Source organism: Mustela lutreola, chromosome 10 (genome assembly GCF_030435805.1).
Source record: "Mustela lutreola isolate mMusLut2 chromosome 10, mMusLut2.pri, whole genome shotgun sequence".
NCBI classification, from domain to species: Eukaryota; Metazoa; Chordata; class Mammalia; order Carnivora; family Mustelidae; genus Mustela; species Mustela lutreola.
Genome location: NC_081299.1, coordinates 20,992,588 through 21,007,625, shown reverse-complemented (window position 1 = coordinate 21,007,625; position 15,038 = coordinate 20,992,588). Strand labels below are relative to the sequence as shown.

General features: G+C 44.0%; 1 protein-coding gene, 1 long non-coding RNA gene and 2 other non-coding genes across 7 annotated transcripts in view; all 4 read right to left on the bottom strand.

Annotated features, from left to right (window-relative positions):
• Nucleotides 1–287: 287 nt before the first annotated feature.
• LOC131809468 (uncharacterized) lies at nucleotides 288–2,815 on the bottom strand. Its single transcript, XR_009345183.1, has 3 exons — nucleotides 2,696–2,815; nucleotides 1,644–1,677; nucleotides 288–769 (listed from the first exon to the last, which is right to left on the bottom strand). It is a non-coding gene; the product is annotated as an uncharacterized LOC131809468 (long non-coding RNA).
• On the bottom strand, nucleotides 841–1,045 carry LOC131810680 (small nucleolar RNA SNORA73 family). The gene has a single exon (XR_009345660.1). It is a non-coding gene; the product is annotated as a small nucleolar RNA SNORA73 family (small nucleolar RNA).
• Nucleotides 1,771–1,975, bottom strand: LOC131810681 (small nucleolar RNA SNORA73 family). Its single transcript, XR_009345661.1, has one exon. It is a non-coding gene; the product is annotated as a small nucleolar RNA SNORA73 family (small nucleolar RNA).
• Nucleotides 2,816–9,156: 6,341 nt separating the features above from the next.
• The window catches only part of PHACTR4 (phosphatase and actin regulator 4), a 109,023-nt gene continuing 103,141 nt past the window's right edge, over nucleotides 9,157–15,038 (bottom strand). For all 4 annotated transcript variants that reach the window (XM_059137964.1, XM_059137961.1, XM_059137962.1 and 1 more), the window contains one exon: nucleotides 9,157–11,429. In XM_059137964.1, coding sequence (XP_058993947.1) covers nucleotides 11,414–11,429 — 16 coding nt within the window. In that variant the 3' untranslated portion in view covers nucleotides 9,157–11,413. The remainder of the gene's footprint in view (nucleotides 11,430–15,038) is intronic.

Here is a 15,038-nt window from a genome sequence, read left to right as displayed (position 1 = left end):
TCATGTCCAGGTGTATGTTGTCTTTCATGACACACCTAAATTCATTATTCTAAGCTCTACCTACCTTTGAATGCAACCTTTTACCTGTAACTGGTAGGAATCTCACATGAGAATGTGTGACACATTGACAATGTGACAAGAGACACAAGCTCAGCCTCTTTAGTTAATGCAGAACTAATCAAATATTAACTGCAAAGGTAGTTTTCCCAAAACAAGCACTTCCATTTACAGAATACAGTTGTCAGTCACATTTCCACCAAAAAAAAAAAAAAAAAGGGAGCCACACAAATATGTAGTCATCTTTATTGTAATTCATAAGTACATTATAAACAGACCTGCATCTTTAAGACATACTTAGGATCTCATAGGCTTCTGTTCTCCATTCAGTTATGTAGTTATAAATCCCAGTTTATGGAGAATAGTAGAAAAGGCCAAGTAGTATCTTAAGTTCCTTAGGACAAGTTTTCTCTTCATAGGCATTCTGGAATCTTTGGGCTTTGTGGGTTAAAGGACCAGACTGTTTTAATAGACATGGCCATATTTAGTCCCGTCTGCATTAGTCAAATTTTACTGGGCACCTGTCCTATAGAATACTCCACTTGTTCCCCAAATTTAGTATTAACAGCAGTTTGAAAAAATGGGTCAAATATGCCCAAGCTTCCAAACTTCCAGGCTTATCAGCATTTATCATTCATTTTACCAACCCTCCTTGCCAAATAAAGGACCCAAAAGGTTAACAGCCAATGTTAGGTGAAGCTCCTCTTCTCTCCTGAATGAAAACAAATAAAAAGAGGATCAGACTCATATTCACAATCTCACTAAAAATTTTGAGCTTTCATGAGATGTTTCCTGCATGGTTTGTCTCCTCAGTCATGGTCCACAGGACTCTGAGAAGCTGTAGGAATATGCAGGCGCAGACTCAAGGCCCAGCTTCATCTCCAACGTTGTGGAAAGGGACTATACGTCATGGGGCAGGGCCCTATGCTCCCATAGGCCACCTGGACAGAGCCCGGGGAGAGTGACCTCCCGGGTGTATCCACGTTGGAATGCCCATGATTAAACAGCATCACCCTCAAAAGATTTAAGAAATTTCATTTCTCCCCATTCCATGCTACACAAGTGAATGTGACAAAAGCCTGTTAAAAACCCAGTTGTTACTATGGTCTCATGGTTTCTCTACTTAATTACTCAGGGTCTTAGCAATATTTAGGTACATACACCCATCTTCATCTTAGGGAAAGGGCTTGTACGGGAGACCAAATCCTTGGTAACCATACACAGACTTTGAGGTTGTATGCACATTTGCTTTAACTATGATTTGCATGCACACTTTGATAATCTTGACTTTGGTTAATTCACCCCAACTGTTAAGAATTTTCCCATTAGTAGAGAAGTTTCCACCCTATCACATGACAAAGACATGAAAATATTAACTAATACTGAATAACAAGCTATCTTCCCAGATATGAGCATACATCTACAAAACTGTCAACATGTCAACATAATGCAGCAAAGTTTCTATCTGGGTGTATTAAATGGCAGGAACATATTAATGAAAAGGAACTGATCTAGGGTGACTTAAATGTCAACGAGAAAACACAAGCCAAAAACAATTCTTAACCCAAATTCTTTGCTTTACTTACCTGGAATCAATTTATTTGGAATCCTGAGCGATCCCTGCAAAGCAAAGTAGGCAAGAGCTTAATCTAGTAATACAGCAGCTGATAAGAGATTTTTCTTTACTAGATCCAGACAGAGGGTGCTCTACAGAGCTGTTTCCTGCATGGTTTGTCTCCTCAGTCATGGTCCACAGGACTCTGAGAAGCTGTAGGAATATGCAGGCGCAGACTCAAGGCCCAGCTTCATCTCCAACGTCGTGGAAAGGGACCATACGTCACGGGGCAGAGCCCTATGCTCCCGTACGCCACCTGGACAGAGCCCGGGGAGAGTGACCTCCCGGGAATATCCACGTTGATCACTGTCATTTACTAACTTGCAAGCTAATGAGCTAGAAATAAATTTCAACCAGTTGACCGCTACTTCCCCAGAATATCCATTCTGGGGTGGACCCTGAATTCCCAAGTGCCAACGAAACTCGAGTTAAAGACCGATCAGCAGTCTCTTGTTAGTGATCTAAACGCACTTTCAGCCAGGAACCCCAAACATATTTGCAAACCCCAAGCGATTAGCACTACTTTCAAAGAAATAGCAAATGCAGAGCCGCTGACACAGCAATTACGGCTCCTACCCATAAACCGGTCATCAGGAGTCGTGACCTCTCCCTACATCATAAAGGAATTGGGGAATTAAGAATCGTCCGTTTCGAAATCGATTAAGCTCAGATGGGTGTCAGAATTAAAGGACCCGCATGCAGTTCCACCGCCTCGTGGGAGACAAGCTCATTAAGCCGGGCGATAGGCAACGGGGCGGGGATGGGCCGCGCATTTAACGACCGGCGGGGGAGGTGGCATTTCTGCAGGTTTCAGCGCGAGCGCCTTAGATTATAGGCAAGATCCGCGGCTCGCGAGGCCTCAGCGGCCCACATCCGGCCCAATTCCGCTGCACGAGTAAGTGTAGTTAGCACGGACACCACTGAAGGGAATCCTGGAGACGAAGAAGCCTAAAAGGCAATCTAGTTGGCGAGACCCGAGTACTAGACCTAGAACTAACGAACCGAACGGGTAAATAGACTCACCAGCCACACTAAGCGCAAAGCCGCAACTCTCGAAAAGGCCGAGCAACTCCCCGGGCATCTATATTTATACCTCCTGAAGCGCGCGGAAGTCAAGGTTTATCTATTGCGCCTGCGCATCGCCCTGCGCAGTTAGGGAACCGGAAATTCGCTAAGGGTTCTGGGAACCACTGAGCCTTAAGCCCCACCCCTACCTGGTTCGGAGGCTTTTCGCGACAATAGGGCCCTCGCGCGGGAACCTTGCTGGGGAACGAAAATGATTGAAGCGGGGTTTAGAAATATGTAGTTCTTGCTGAGTGGCAAGTTCACTTTTCAGCAATCAGCTAACTCAGTCTGCAGGATGTACGCTCAAATAAAGTCGCCACCCCCCCCAACACTTTGGGGGTAATTATATGCAAAATCGAAAAAGCCATCTAGAAAAATGCACACTCACAAAAGCGATTGAATCCTCCCTGTCATATGTGAAATTAAACATTTGATAAATGAGTAGATAAATAGGACAAATACTTCTACACGAACTGGCTAATTTTTTTGTTTTTTTAAGATTTTACTTATTGGGGCGCCTGGGTGGCTCAGTCGGTTAAATGGCTGCCTTTGGCTGAAGTCATGATCCCAGCACTGTGAGATCGAGCCCCGCGTAGGGCTTCTGGCTCAGCTGAGTATCTCCCACTCTGTACTCTATCTCGTGCTCTTGTTCTCTCAAGTAAATAAATAAAATTTTGAAAAAGAAAAGTTTTATTTATTTATTTATCAGAGAGAGAGAGAGAGAGAGAAAGAAAGTACGAGCAGGGAGAGAAAGACAGAAGCAACCACCGCTGAGCGGGGAGCCTTTTTCGGAACTGGAATGACCCTAGGGAGGATGCCACTTAACCGACTAAGCCACCAGGAGCCCAAATAAATAAATAAATAAATAAATAAGGAATTGGCTAAAATCAAAACCCTCCTATACAGAACAATGGATATATGTATTTAATACAAATGAACTGTACACTTAAAAATGGTTAAAAAGGTAAATTTTACATTAAGCACATTTTAACACACGCTCCCCTAATATAAAGAAGTAGGCAAATAAAGAATTCTGGGGATACATATTACATGTGAAATGTTGCAAATGTGATAGAGTTTTGAATATGGTGTTAAGCAAATAAAGATTAGGTAATAGGTAATAATGAGTGGAAATATTTATAGCGTTCCTCCTAAAAGATTTTGTGCTCCACCCCCCTTTTAAAAAAAAAGATTTCTACTTATTTTTTTTGAGATCGAGACAGAGGTAGAAAAAGGGAAAGAGATATCACTCAAGCTGGGAGGAGAGGGAGAAGCAGGCTCCCCACTGAGCAGGGAGGGATTCCCAAGGCAGGATCCTGGGATCAGGACTTGAGCAGAAGGCAGATGCTTACCTGACTGCCCCCCCCCCCCCCCCCCCGTGCCTCTGTGCTGAATTCTTTGTGTAGGTTATTTACTAGCACAGCAATTCTAAGACAGTGGTATTATTACCTAGATTTAAAGATGTGAAACATGCCCAGAACAATGGTTTTTAAAGCAGAGTTGTCAAACCTTGGGGGTTTCTGAGACTCTTGAGGATCCATGAGGTCAAAACTATTTCATAATAATACTTAGACTTTTTTTTTTTTTTTTTTTGCCTTTTTCACTGTGTTGACTCTGCACTGATGGTATAAAGTGAAATGGTGGATAAAACTGCTGGTGCCTTAATGAGCACTGGGTATTATATAAGACTGATGCATCACTGACTTCTACCTCTGAAACAAATAGCATATTATACATTAATTAATTGAATTTAAATTTAAAAAATTGAGATGCCTGGGTGGCTCAGCTGTTAAGCGTCTGCCTTTGGTTCAGGTCATGATCCCAGGAGATCCGCATAGGGCTCCCTGCTAGGCAGGAGGCCTGCTTCTCCCTCTTCCTCTGCCCCTGCTTGTGTTCCTACTCTCGCTGTCTCTCTGTCAAATAAATAAATAAAATCTTTAAAAATAATAATAAATTAAAAAAATTTAAAACCTGCCGATGCCTTAGTATGTTTTGAAGCTCTGTCACTAAACTGTATTGGTAACATTTTATCATCACAAGTTTGCAGTTTAAAAAAGTCAGTTTCTCGGGGCACCTAGGTGGCTCAGTGGGTTAAAGCCTCTGCCTTCAGCTCAGGTCATGATCCCAGGGTCTTTGGATCGAGCCCCGAATCAGGCTCTCTGCTCAGCAGGGAGCTTGCTTCCTCCTCTCTCTCTCTCTCTGCCAGCCTCTCTGCCTACTTGAGATCTCTGTCTGTCAAATAAATAAATAAATAAATAAATAAAATATATTTTTTTAAAAAAAGGTCAGTTTCTCAGACTCTTAGAAAATAGAAAGTGGTTGCCAGGGACTGTGGGTATATAGAAAGGGAGAATATTGTTCTTCATCTTCTTTTTTTTTTTTTTTTTTTTTAATTTGTTTATTTGAGAGGGAGAACTAGAGAGAACACACAGAAGGAGTGGGAGAGAGAGAAGCAGACTCCCTGCTGAGCAGGGAACCAGAGGGAGGGCTGATTCCTGGACTTTGAGATCATGACCCAGGGCCGAAGGCAGATGCCTAACTGACTGAGCCACCCAGGCACCCTGGGAATATTGTTATTCAGTAGGTACAGAGTTTCAGTTTAGCAAGAGGAAAGAGTACTGGAAATTTGTTATACTGTAGTGTGCACACAGTGACTACTGAACTGTATACTTAAACATAGTTAAAAAGGGCACATTTTATGTTTTTTGAGATCAAGAGTCCCATGGTCTTCCAACTCTTCATCTTAGTGTACCTTCAAAACAAGCATGTGTGTAATTGTTTCCATTTCACAGATTTCAGTTTCACTTAAGATTCAGGGAGTGGGGGGCACCTGGGTGGCTCAGTGGGTTAAAGTCTCTGCCTTCCGCTCAGGTCATGATCGATCCTGGGATCGAGCCCTGCATTGGGCTCCCTGCTCAGCAAGGAGAGTGCTTCCTCTCTCTCTCTCTCTCTGCCTGCCTCTCTGCTTACTTGTGATCTCTGTCAAATAAACAAATAAAATCTGAATAAATAAATAAAATTGTAAAGGAGTCAAAAAAACCAAAATGTTTGAGCACCAGTAGCATAAAGGAGAGAAGACAAATAATTCTGCTACTTGTCTGGCCATATTACCAGTATTCAGCTCCCTTTCAGTCACTCATTCAACATTTACTAGTGGATATGATTTATTTGCTAAGCATTGTGCTAGATACAGGGAACTCTGACGTGAAACTTTTATTTTTTTTCTTTAAGATTTTGAAGTAATCTCTACACCCAAGTGGGGCTTGAATTTACAACCCCAAGATCAGGAGTCGCAGGCTCTACCAAATAAGCCAGCCTGAAACGCTTTGCTGTGAGAGCCCCCGACTGGGAGAAATAGATGTACCGGCAAATGATAACTCAAGAAGTGCTGCATTCTGAGAACACAGAGGACAGAGCAACGGAACAATCTGAAGGCTGAAGGCAATTTCCTGGGAGTTAAAATTTGACCTCAGACTGGGAGGGTGGAAGGAAGGAGTGGAGTGTGGATCATGAGAACACTGCCGGCTGTGGAGCGAGCAGGACCGTGGTCTTCTGGGAAGGGGAAAAAGTGAGCTTGATGAGGAACACTGAAGGAAGAAGGGCCTACCCTTTTCACGAGACGAGAAAGTGGGCCAATGCTAGATCATAAACTCTGCTGTAGTCCAGGCCCAAGGGCTTGAATTTTATCTTGCAGGCAACTAGGGACCACTAAGTTCTGAAGTAAAGGATTGCTGTGACAAGCTTTGCATTTTACTTAAGTAATTAATTTAGTTTTACAATGATACTTTTTTTTTTGAGATTTTATTTATTTATTTGACAGAGAGATCACAAATAGGCAGAAAGGCAGGCAGAGAGAGAGAGAGAGAGAGAGAGAGAGAGAGAGGGAAGCTGAGCTTCCCTCAGCTCCCTGCTGAGCAGGGAGCCCGATGCGGGGCTCGATCCCAAGACCCTGAGACCATTACCTGAGCCTAAGGCAGAGGCTTAACCCACTGAGCCACCCAGACGCCCTCAGCTTTGCATTTTAGAAAGGAAACTCTAGTGGCAATATTGGAGGATAGATTGGAAAGATCAGAGGTTATAGAGTCCCATTATATTACGGTAGCTTCGAACTTTGATGGTAAACAAGGCAAGAGGAGATCTAGGAATCGAGAGACATTTCTGAGTGCACAGAATTTATTGTCTCACCGAACCTGCAGAGAGAGGAACTTGCAGATAATACCAAAGTTTTAGGCTTATGAGAGTGAACATAGGTGGTCCTCTAACTCCAATGATTGAGAAAGTAGGCTGTGGAGGTAGACAGTAAGGTCACATTGGTGATGCAGAAAAGTTACCTTGGGAACATCTGGGTGTATAGGTGTCCAAAGGGCAACTGGATATAGGGTTGGATTCCAACAAGGAATCTAAGTCGCAGAGAGATATAGAAATTGTAAGAATAAGAGTGGTAGCTGATGTCACCTTGGGAGGGCAGGGAGAGTGACAAGAGGATATTGGTCAGGAAAGAAGTCACCAGGGCAGAGAAAGCATGATCAGAGAACTGGGCGACAGGGGATCTGAAAAGCCAAGGAAGAAGTTTTGTGGACTAGGACATGGCCCAAAGTATCAAATGCTGCAGAACAGTCAAATACATTAGGAGCTAGAAACAAGTTTGGGAAGTGGCAGTTAACTGAAAAGTCACTGGTGACCTCAGGCAAAGCCATTTCATTTTGGATTTAGTTTAGATTTTGATGAGGTGAGTGACTCTGGCTTTAGAAATGGAAAGTGGTGTGGAGAGACCAGAGGTCCTAAGCCAATGTCAAGTAGCATATTCAGTTGCCATCCGTATCACTTCTTCCTTGTCACTCATTTAGCTCCTTTGCTTGGACTATGTAGGAATTTAAATTAACATTAGGATAGATTATGTCAAGGGAGGGTAGGAAAAGCTGGAGGTAGGTAATAAGTTTACTGAGAAAAAGATCAAGGGAAGATTTTTTCCTGGGGGTGGTGGTTAGGAAGGAGATAAATACTGAATGAATGAATGAATGAACGAATGAATGGTGTGTCTCTTCAGTACCAGATAGAGGAAAATTAATGATGTTTGTCTCTGTCAGATGACCTCTAGGCTTTTTTGGGGCAAGAAATTAATGCTACTCACACGAGACAGACTGACCAAGTGGCCCAGGTTGCTGGTGGTTCCTGCTTTATGCTTTATGTCTCCTAGAGCTGGAACTGAATAGAGCCTTGAAGCAGTGGTTTGGGCTGTTTTGGTTTCAGGGCTTGGCTTCTCTTTGTTGTGCATTCTTACCTTTCATAGGTATACTTCCTATCCCATGCCCTCCCATTCAGTATCTGCTGTACTTACTCCTCTTGGTCGCCAACTATAGTCCTCTCTGGCCTGGGCACACTAATCTAAATCCCTAAGGACCCTAAATTCATTCATCGTTTCAGCAAACTCCAAGCAAGGTGCACCTTCTGTGGACAATGCTTAACCTCAAAAGAGCAATGGCAATGTGAGATCTCTTTGGAGCTTCGGCCCCTGTGGGGTCTTTGGAGGGCTAGGAGAAGGAAAATCTGGGAGCAGATAGAACTCAATGACATGAGTAGTTCTGACTCATGGTTTCTCCTCTCTTGGTAAAGGGTGGTGTACTCATCAAAGCCATTCTCTGAAGTGACAAGAGGAAAGTGAGTCATTCGGTGGGGCCACCTTGACTGACACTGGGCTGCTTGCCCGAGGACTACATGAGGAAGGAACTGTCTGTCCTACTGCGCCATCAGCCTAAAGTCTACTTCTGTGTGGTCCACACAGGGTAAATCCTTGTAGGACAACTAAATATACACAAAGAGTGATTACAGGCCTTGACCTTCAGGAGGGGACTTTACCTCCCAGGTTCTTCACTGGTAACAGGAGTGTATTTCCCCTTACCTCCCAGATTAGGGGTGGGATCGACAGGATAATGGACCTGGTGCCATAGCTGGTATATACTACAGAAGTGGCGGGTGGTCACAGTTGGCTTTCCTCTCTCCGCAACCCATTCTTTTTCTACTCGTGTGCACAGACAGAAACTTCACTGATCTCACCTCTGGCGACACTTAATATTCTTTTTTTTTTTTTTTTTTTTTTTTTTGAGGATTTTATTTATTTATTTGATAGAGACAGCAAGAGAGCGAACACAAGCAGGGGGGGAGTGGGAGAGGGAGAAGCAGGCTTCTTGCTGAGCAGGGAGCCCGATGTGGGGCTCAATCCCAGGACCCTGGAATCATGACCTGAGCCAGAGGCAGCCGCTTAACAACTGAGCCACCCAGGTGTCCCTACACTTAATATTCTTAGTATTATTTTTCCCCCTCATTTACTTCTCATTTAGGGTGACTAGCAGCATTTTAAGTTAGCTTAAATCTTTTGGAATAAGGTAAATCAAAAAAATAAGCACCTCATACCAGAGTAATAGTTTGGCTTTTTTTTAATTCTAAAATATTTTATAATTAATATTGATAAGAAGACTGATATACAACGCAATTATTTACTTTACAAGGAGATTCTGTACATCAGGGAAACATCTTGAAGTACAATACATCATTTATTTCTTCTTTACATTATGATTGTGAATTGTTACTTACACAAAAAGGGAACACAAAATCCATTATATATATATATATATGTATATGTATATGTATATGTATATGTATATATATAAAAACACCTGAAAAGACTTGATCCCCAAAGCGTCTAGTTTCAAAAGGACATGATGAGATGAAAGACGAACTAGAGTGCTTGGCGGCACAGAGAGCAGACAAGTAGCTCAGGTAATCAAATCCTGTTTCAAACTTGGCACATGAAGGCAAAGCCAGGCAGCGGAAGAAGGGTTTGAAAATGTCACTTCAAGTCACAGAGAATGCTGGCATCAGCCAAACAGTCTCCAAACCGACCCAACAGAACAAGTCATATGTGTGGCCACCTTACATACAGACCTCTGACAACTGTGTAGAACTGTCACTTTTCCTGCAGTCACACCGAATGTAATGAGCTTCAAGGAGCTGTGGCCCCACCAGTTTCATAGCTGCAAAGCATGTGACAGTAACTGAGAAATCCGAAGACTTCTCTATTCCCCATACAGAGAGAAAACACTCCCTTTCATGATCACCTCACCTCCTTCGTTTTGACCTGATATTCTGATTTTTTCAGCAAATATCACAGGGGCATAAAAGCAGAAAACAAGGAATGTCTACTTAACAGCTGCGACAGAACAGGGACCGCAGAAGAAATCTATGAAACAGCCACTGTTTTATGAACATTAAAATAAGGGGAAAAAAGCCACATTCATCAGTTAAAAAAGGAACTATTTTTTTTTCCCCCACTTAGTATGGACAGGTATTAGACAGCTATTAGAAGGAAAGGATGAGGCTGTATGGTTTTCAAAATAAAAACTCAAAGAAAGCAAATGAATTTTGTTTTAGAAAATCATATTAGTATGTATTACAAATACAAGGGATGGGGACGGAGTCCAGGCCGGGGCACTGAGGATACTGGCGACTGCTTGGCAGAGGACGGGTACCTGAGGGGGAAGCTGCCAGAGCGGGTAAAGTCAGCAGGAGGGAAGGGGGAGCGCGCAGCAGGAGGGCCAGCAGCACTGAGGAGAAGGGAGGAGTGGGTCATGATGGCGCCCCTCCACTTCCTCCTCCAGAGACACCTTCTGGTCCAGCACCCATGTCCCTAGATCTTACTGTGACCTTAGGGGGCGGGAGGGGAGGTCCAAGGAGGACAGCTGCTCCCACGGAGTTGCCACAATTCTGTTTTACAGAGGAGACTACCCCTATTGTTCAGAATGATGTAGAATCTCATTTGGTATGACAAAAGTACAACAGCTTATAACATTTAAGCCATGAGTTTGTTTTCTGCCAAGTTGGCATGAACAATAAAGGCCTTTTTTGGTGTTGGTTTTGTCTGTAGAAAACATATATGCTTTCTCATTTTCCTAACTTGGAATCTAGTTGCAGCTCAGATTGCTTCATAGATAGGAAAAACACAAGTTTCTAGCACGTCTTCAAGATTTTTTTTTTTTCTCTTAAACTTTAAAAATAAAAATCAGGATGACTTGTGCTGAAAAGGAAGAACATGTCAGATCCTGAGCTTCTCTGAGGCCTGATCGCTGGAAGAGGCCTGTATTGCTGTGTTACGAGAGGTATAGTACGGTGTTTTCAACGGACGTGCCAGTGTGGTGTGGAGGCATGCCCTGGAGGTGGGGGCCCTTTTGCCAGAAGGCTGGCGGCCTCCAGAAGGTTCTTCCCACCAACAGCTGGATCTGACAGCTGGAATTTGGTGCCTGCACAAGGTGCACTCCCAACCAGGACGGAGCAGGTAAGGCGAACGGTGCAAACTGTGCCCCCGCAGAGGCAGTCATCTTGGGGTGAGGGTGCAGGTGGCCCGGAGCGTGGGTGGCTGGTGAGGAGGACCCCACAAGTATGCTGCAGTATCCCAGGGTTCAATGGCACTGGAAAAATGCTCAGTTTGGGCCAGAGCAGCACATGACCACCCATTCCAGTGAAAAGCTACGTTCACAGAAGTGCTGTTCGCCCCGAGCCACATCCCAGAGGACTCAACCCTGGCTGTGCGGGGAAGTGCAGAAATTCCTTCCACAGTCTGAAGACTGAAGCAGCCAAGCAGCCCTGCGTTGGGAGGTTTAGTTGTTTTCTCAGACTTCAACGTCACGGACGATGGTAGCTAAAACAAGACGAGCAGAAAGAGCCGAGTTATCAGATACTGTAGACTCCTTTACTGCAATTACACTCTCGTTTATCAAAATTGCCTCTTTGCTACTCTAATTCTACCTGACTTTTCTTCTTTTCTTAAGTCATCTCCACGGCCAGTGTGGGGCTTGAACTCATGACCTTGAGATCAGATGTTCTACTGACTGAGCCCAGCCAGGCGCCCTGTTTAACTTCTTCTTTAATTGCTTTTCCTCAGAATGCTTTCCTGGTTCTTTTTCCTGTCCATCCTTTACATACAAATAATTTTCCCCTTTAAAAACCACTATCTTGGGTGCCTGGATGGCTCAGTGGGTTAAGCCTCTGCCTTCGGCTCAGGTCATGATCTCAGGGTCCTGGGATCGAGTCCCGCATCGGGCTCTCTGCTCGGCAGGGAGCCTGCTTCCTCTTCTCTCTCTCTCTCCCGGCCTGCCTCTCTCCTTACTTGTGCTCTCTCTCTGTGAAATAAATAAATAAATTTTTTAAAAAAACAAACAAATACTATCTTTTCTCATAATTTTATATCTTAAGGCTTTGCTTTCTTCCTGGACTTGCAGCCCGAACACCCAACCTTCCTCTATGAATCTCCGCCTCAAAGTGTCACAGGGTCATGGGGCTCAACATACAGTGTGTTTTCCAATTTGCTTACTGTGCGTCTTCCCCTTTTAAAATAAAAGCTATGGGGCACCTGGGTGGCTCAGGGGGTTAAGCCTCTGCCTTCGGCTCAGGTCATGATCCCAGGGTCCTGGGATCGAGCCCCATATCGGGCTCCCTACTTAGTAGGGAGCCTGCTTCCCCCCTCTCTCTCTGCCTGCCTCTCTGCCTACTTGCGATCTCTGTCTGTCAAATAAATAAATAAATAAAATCTTAAAAAAAAAAATAAAAATAAAAGCTGTGGCTCAGTGGGTTAAAGCCTCTGCCTTCGGTTCAGGTCATGATCTCAGGGTCCTGGGATTGAGCCCCGCACCGGGCTCTCGGCTCGGCAGGGAGCCTGCTTCCCCCCTACCTCTCTACCCGCCTCTTGCCTACTTGTGATCTCTGTCTGTCAAATAAAGAAAAAAAAAAAAAGCTTATCGAGGATGGGAATTTTATCCTGTTCCACCTATCTTCCAAGCACCCAGAACTGCTATCTACCAGGCAATAAGTACTCAGTAAGTATTTGCTAAATAAATGTCCCAAAGTGTTCACCTCAACTCATTGACTTCATAAACCTCAAAAATCACAAGTTGAAATCTTGACTACTTCCTTTAATTCATCCTTGGAATCAAGAGATAGCCTGATCTTGAGTCTATGTTTGAAATACGTTTTGTTTTTATTTTATTTTTAAAGATTTTATTTATTTATTTAATTGACAGACAGAGATCACAAGTAGGAAGAAAGAAAGAGAGAAGGGGAAGCAGGCTCCCCTCTGAGCAGAGAGCCTGATGCAGGGCTCAATCCCAGGACCCTGAGATCATGACCTGAGCCGAAGGCAGAGGCTTTAACCCACTGAGCCACCTAGGTGCCCCAAAATATGTTTCTTTTTTTCTTTTTTAAAAGATTTTATTCATTTATTTGACAGAGAGAGAGAGATCACAAGAAGTCAGAGAGGCAGGCAGAGGGGGAGGGAGAAGCAGACTCCCTGTTGAGCAGAGAGCCTGATGTGGGGCTCCATCCGAGGACCCTGAGATCATGACCTGAGCTGAAGGCAGAGACTTAACCCACTGAGCCACCCAGGCACCTCCAAAATACGTTTCTTTAAAAGATTTTATGTATTTACCTGAGAGAGAGCACGTACGAGCAGGGGGAGAAGCAGAGGAAGAGGGAGAAGCAGACTGCCTGCTGAGCGTGGAGCCTGGACTTGGGGCTCAATCCCAGGACCCTGAGAGCACAACCTGAGCCAAGCCAGACACTTAACCAGCTGAGCTACCCAGACTTGAAATGTTGTTCAAACCTCTCTCGCGCGTTGTCACGATCACGTCCCTGGTTTGAGCTACCAGTGTGCTCACTGTGACTATTTTAGTGATTTCCTAACTGGGTTCCTTGCGGCTAGCTTCTCCAGCCTTCCACGGCACCTGCCAGAGCTCCAGCAGAATCCTAGCCTAATCCTAGCTCCACCTGCATCCTAGCCTGACAGGCAAAGCTCTTCAGCGTCTGACCATAACCCATTGCTTGGATCTTCTCCTCCCCACGCTGCTCCCATAGGTCCCTGCTCCAGCTACACGTTCTGTCACCGGGAGACAAGGCACACTTCCTCATCTCCTCCAGCCTTATTGATGCTGGTCCTTCTGCTTACAGTGCTGTTTGGTAATGCTGGTTCTTTCCTTCCTTCCTTCTTGTCCAAATAAATTCCTTCACATGCTTTAAGACTCAGTCTAAGTATACCTTCTCTATGACCCTTTTCCTTGAATGCTGCTCACTATAGTACTTTATTACTATTAGAATAACAATGAGAACGGCTAACACTGACACAGCTAGGAAATGGTCGAGCTGGGACACGAAACCTGGCAGATTCAAGATTCGGAACAACTGAGGCCTTTATCATCCTGATTGCACTATACTGAGTAGCTTCCAGATTAGAGTATAGTCTCCTTGCTGACAAGTATGGCTTGATATTTGAGTTCATGTTACAATGCCCTGAGTAGTGTTATTGCTGTTCAAAAAATCTGCCTTCTATACTCCTATCAAAGTTCAGTACAAAAAAATTCTGTAGTTATGGGGCACCCAGGTGGCTCAGTGGGTTAAGCCTCTGCCTTCAGCTCGGGTCATGATCCCAGGGTCCTGCTCAGTGGGGAGCCTGCTTCCCCCCCTCTCTCTGCCTGCCTGTCTGTCTGCTGGTGATCTCTCTCTGTCAAATAAATGAATAAAATCTTAAAAAAAAAATTCTGTAGTTAAAAAAAACCAGGTCACCTGAGTGGCTCAGTCAGTTGAGCTTCCACCTCTTGGTTTCAGCTCAGGTCATGGTCTGAGGGTCATGGGATTGAGGCCCGTATCCGGTTCTGTGCTTGGTGTAGAGTCTGCTTGAGATTCTATCTCTTCCCCCTCTGCCCCTTCCCCTGCTCATGCATGTTCTCCAAAATGAATAAATAAATCTTTAAAAAAATAAATAAATAAAAGCAACATTTGCCTGTATTGTGATGGAAAAATGTTTAACAACATTTTATCTTCCAACTTAGCTTATTTGCTTTTTATAGCAAACTGTAATCATCATTGTATCATTGTATCTTCCCTCATTTAGCCTCTCTTTTTTTTTTAAAGTTTATTTTTAGTAATTTCTACACCCAATGTGGGGCTTGAACTCACGATCCCAAGATCAAGAGGAGCATGTTCTTCCAACTGAGCCAGCCAGGTGCCTCTGGCTTTTTATAAATGTTCTGAGAGTCACCTACATACTTTCACAGATTCTGTTTGTAGCCAACTAATGCTTTAGGTTTTGGGTGGGTCCTTAATTACAACCGTAGTTCTGCATCAAAGTACTTCTTGGTTTGTTTCATGAAGACAGCTAACTAAAACGAAATTTATACACTGACTTGGTAAGATCAGCAGTGACAGAAATAACTGAAATCAAAGAGACTGAGGTCTTGTCTAAACCAACAACAATTTCCTC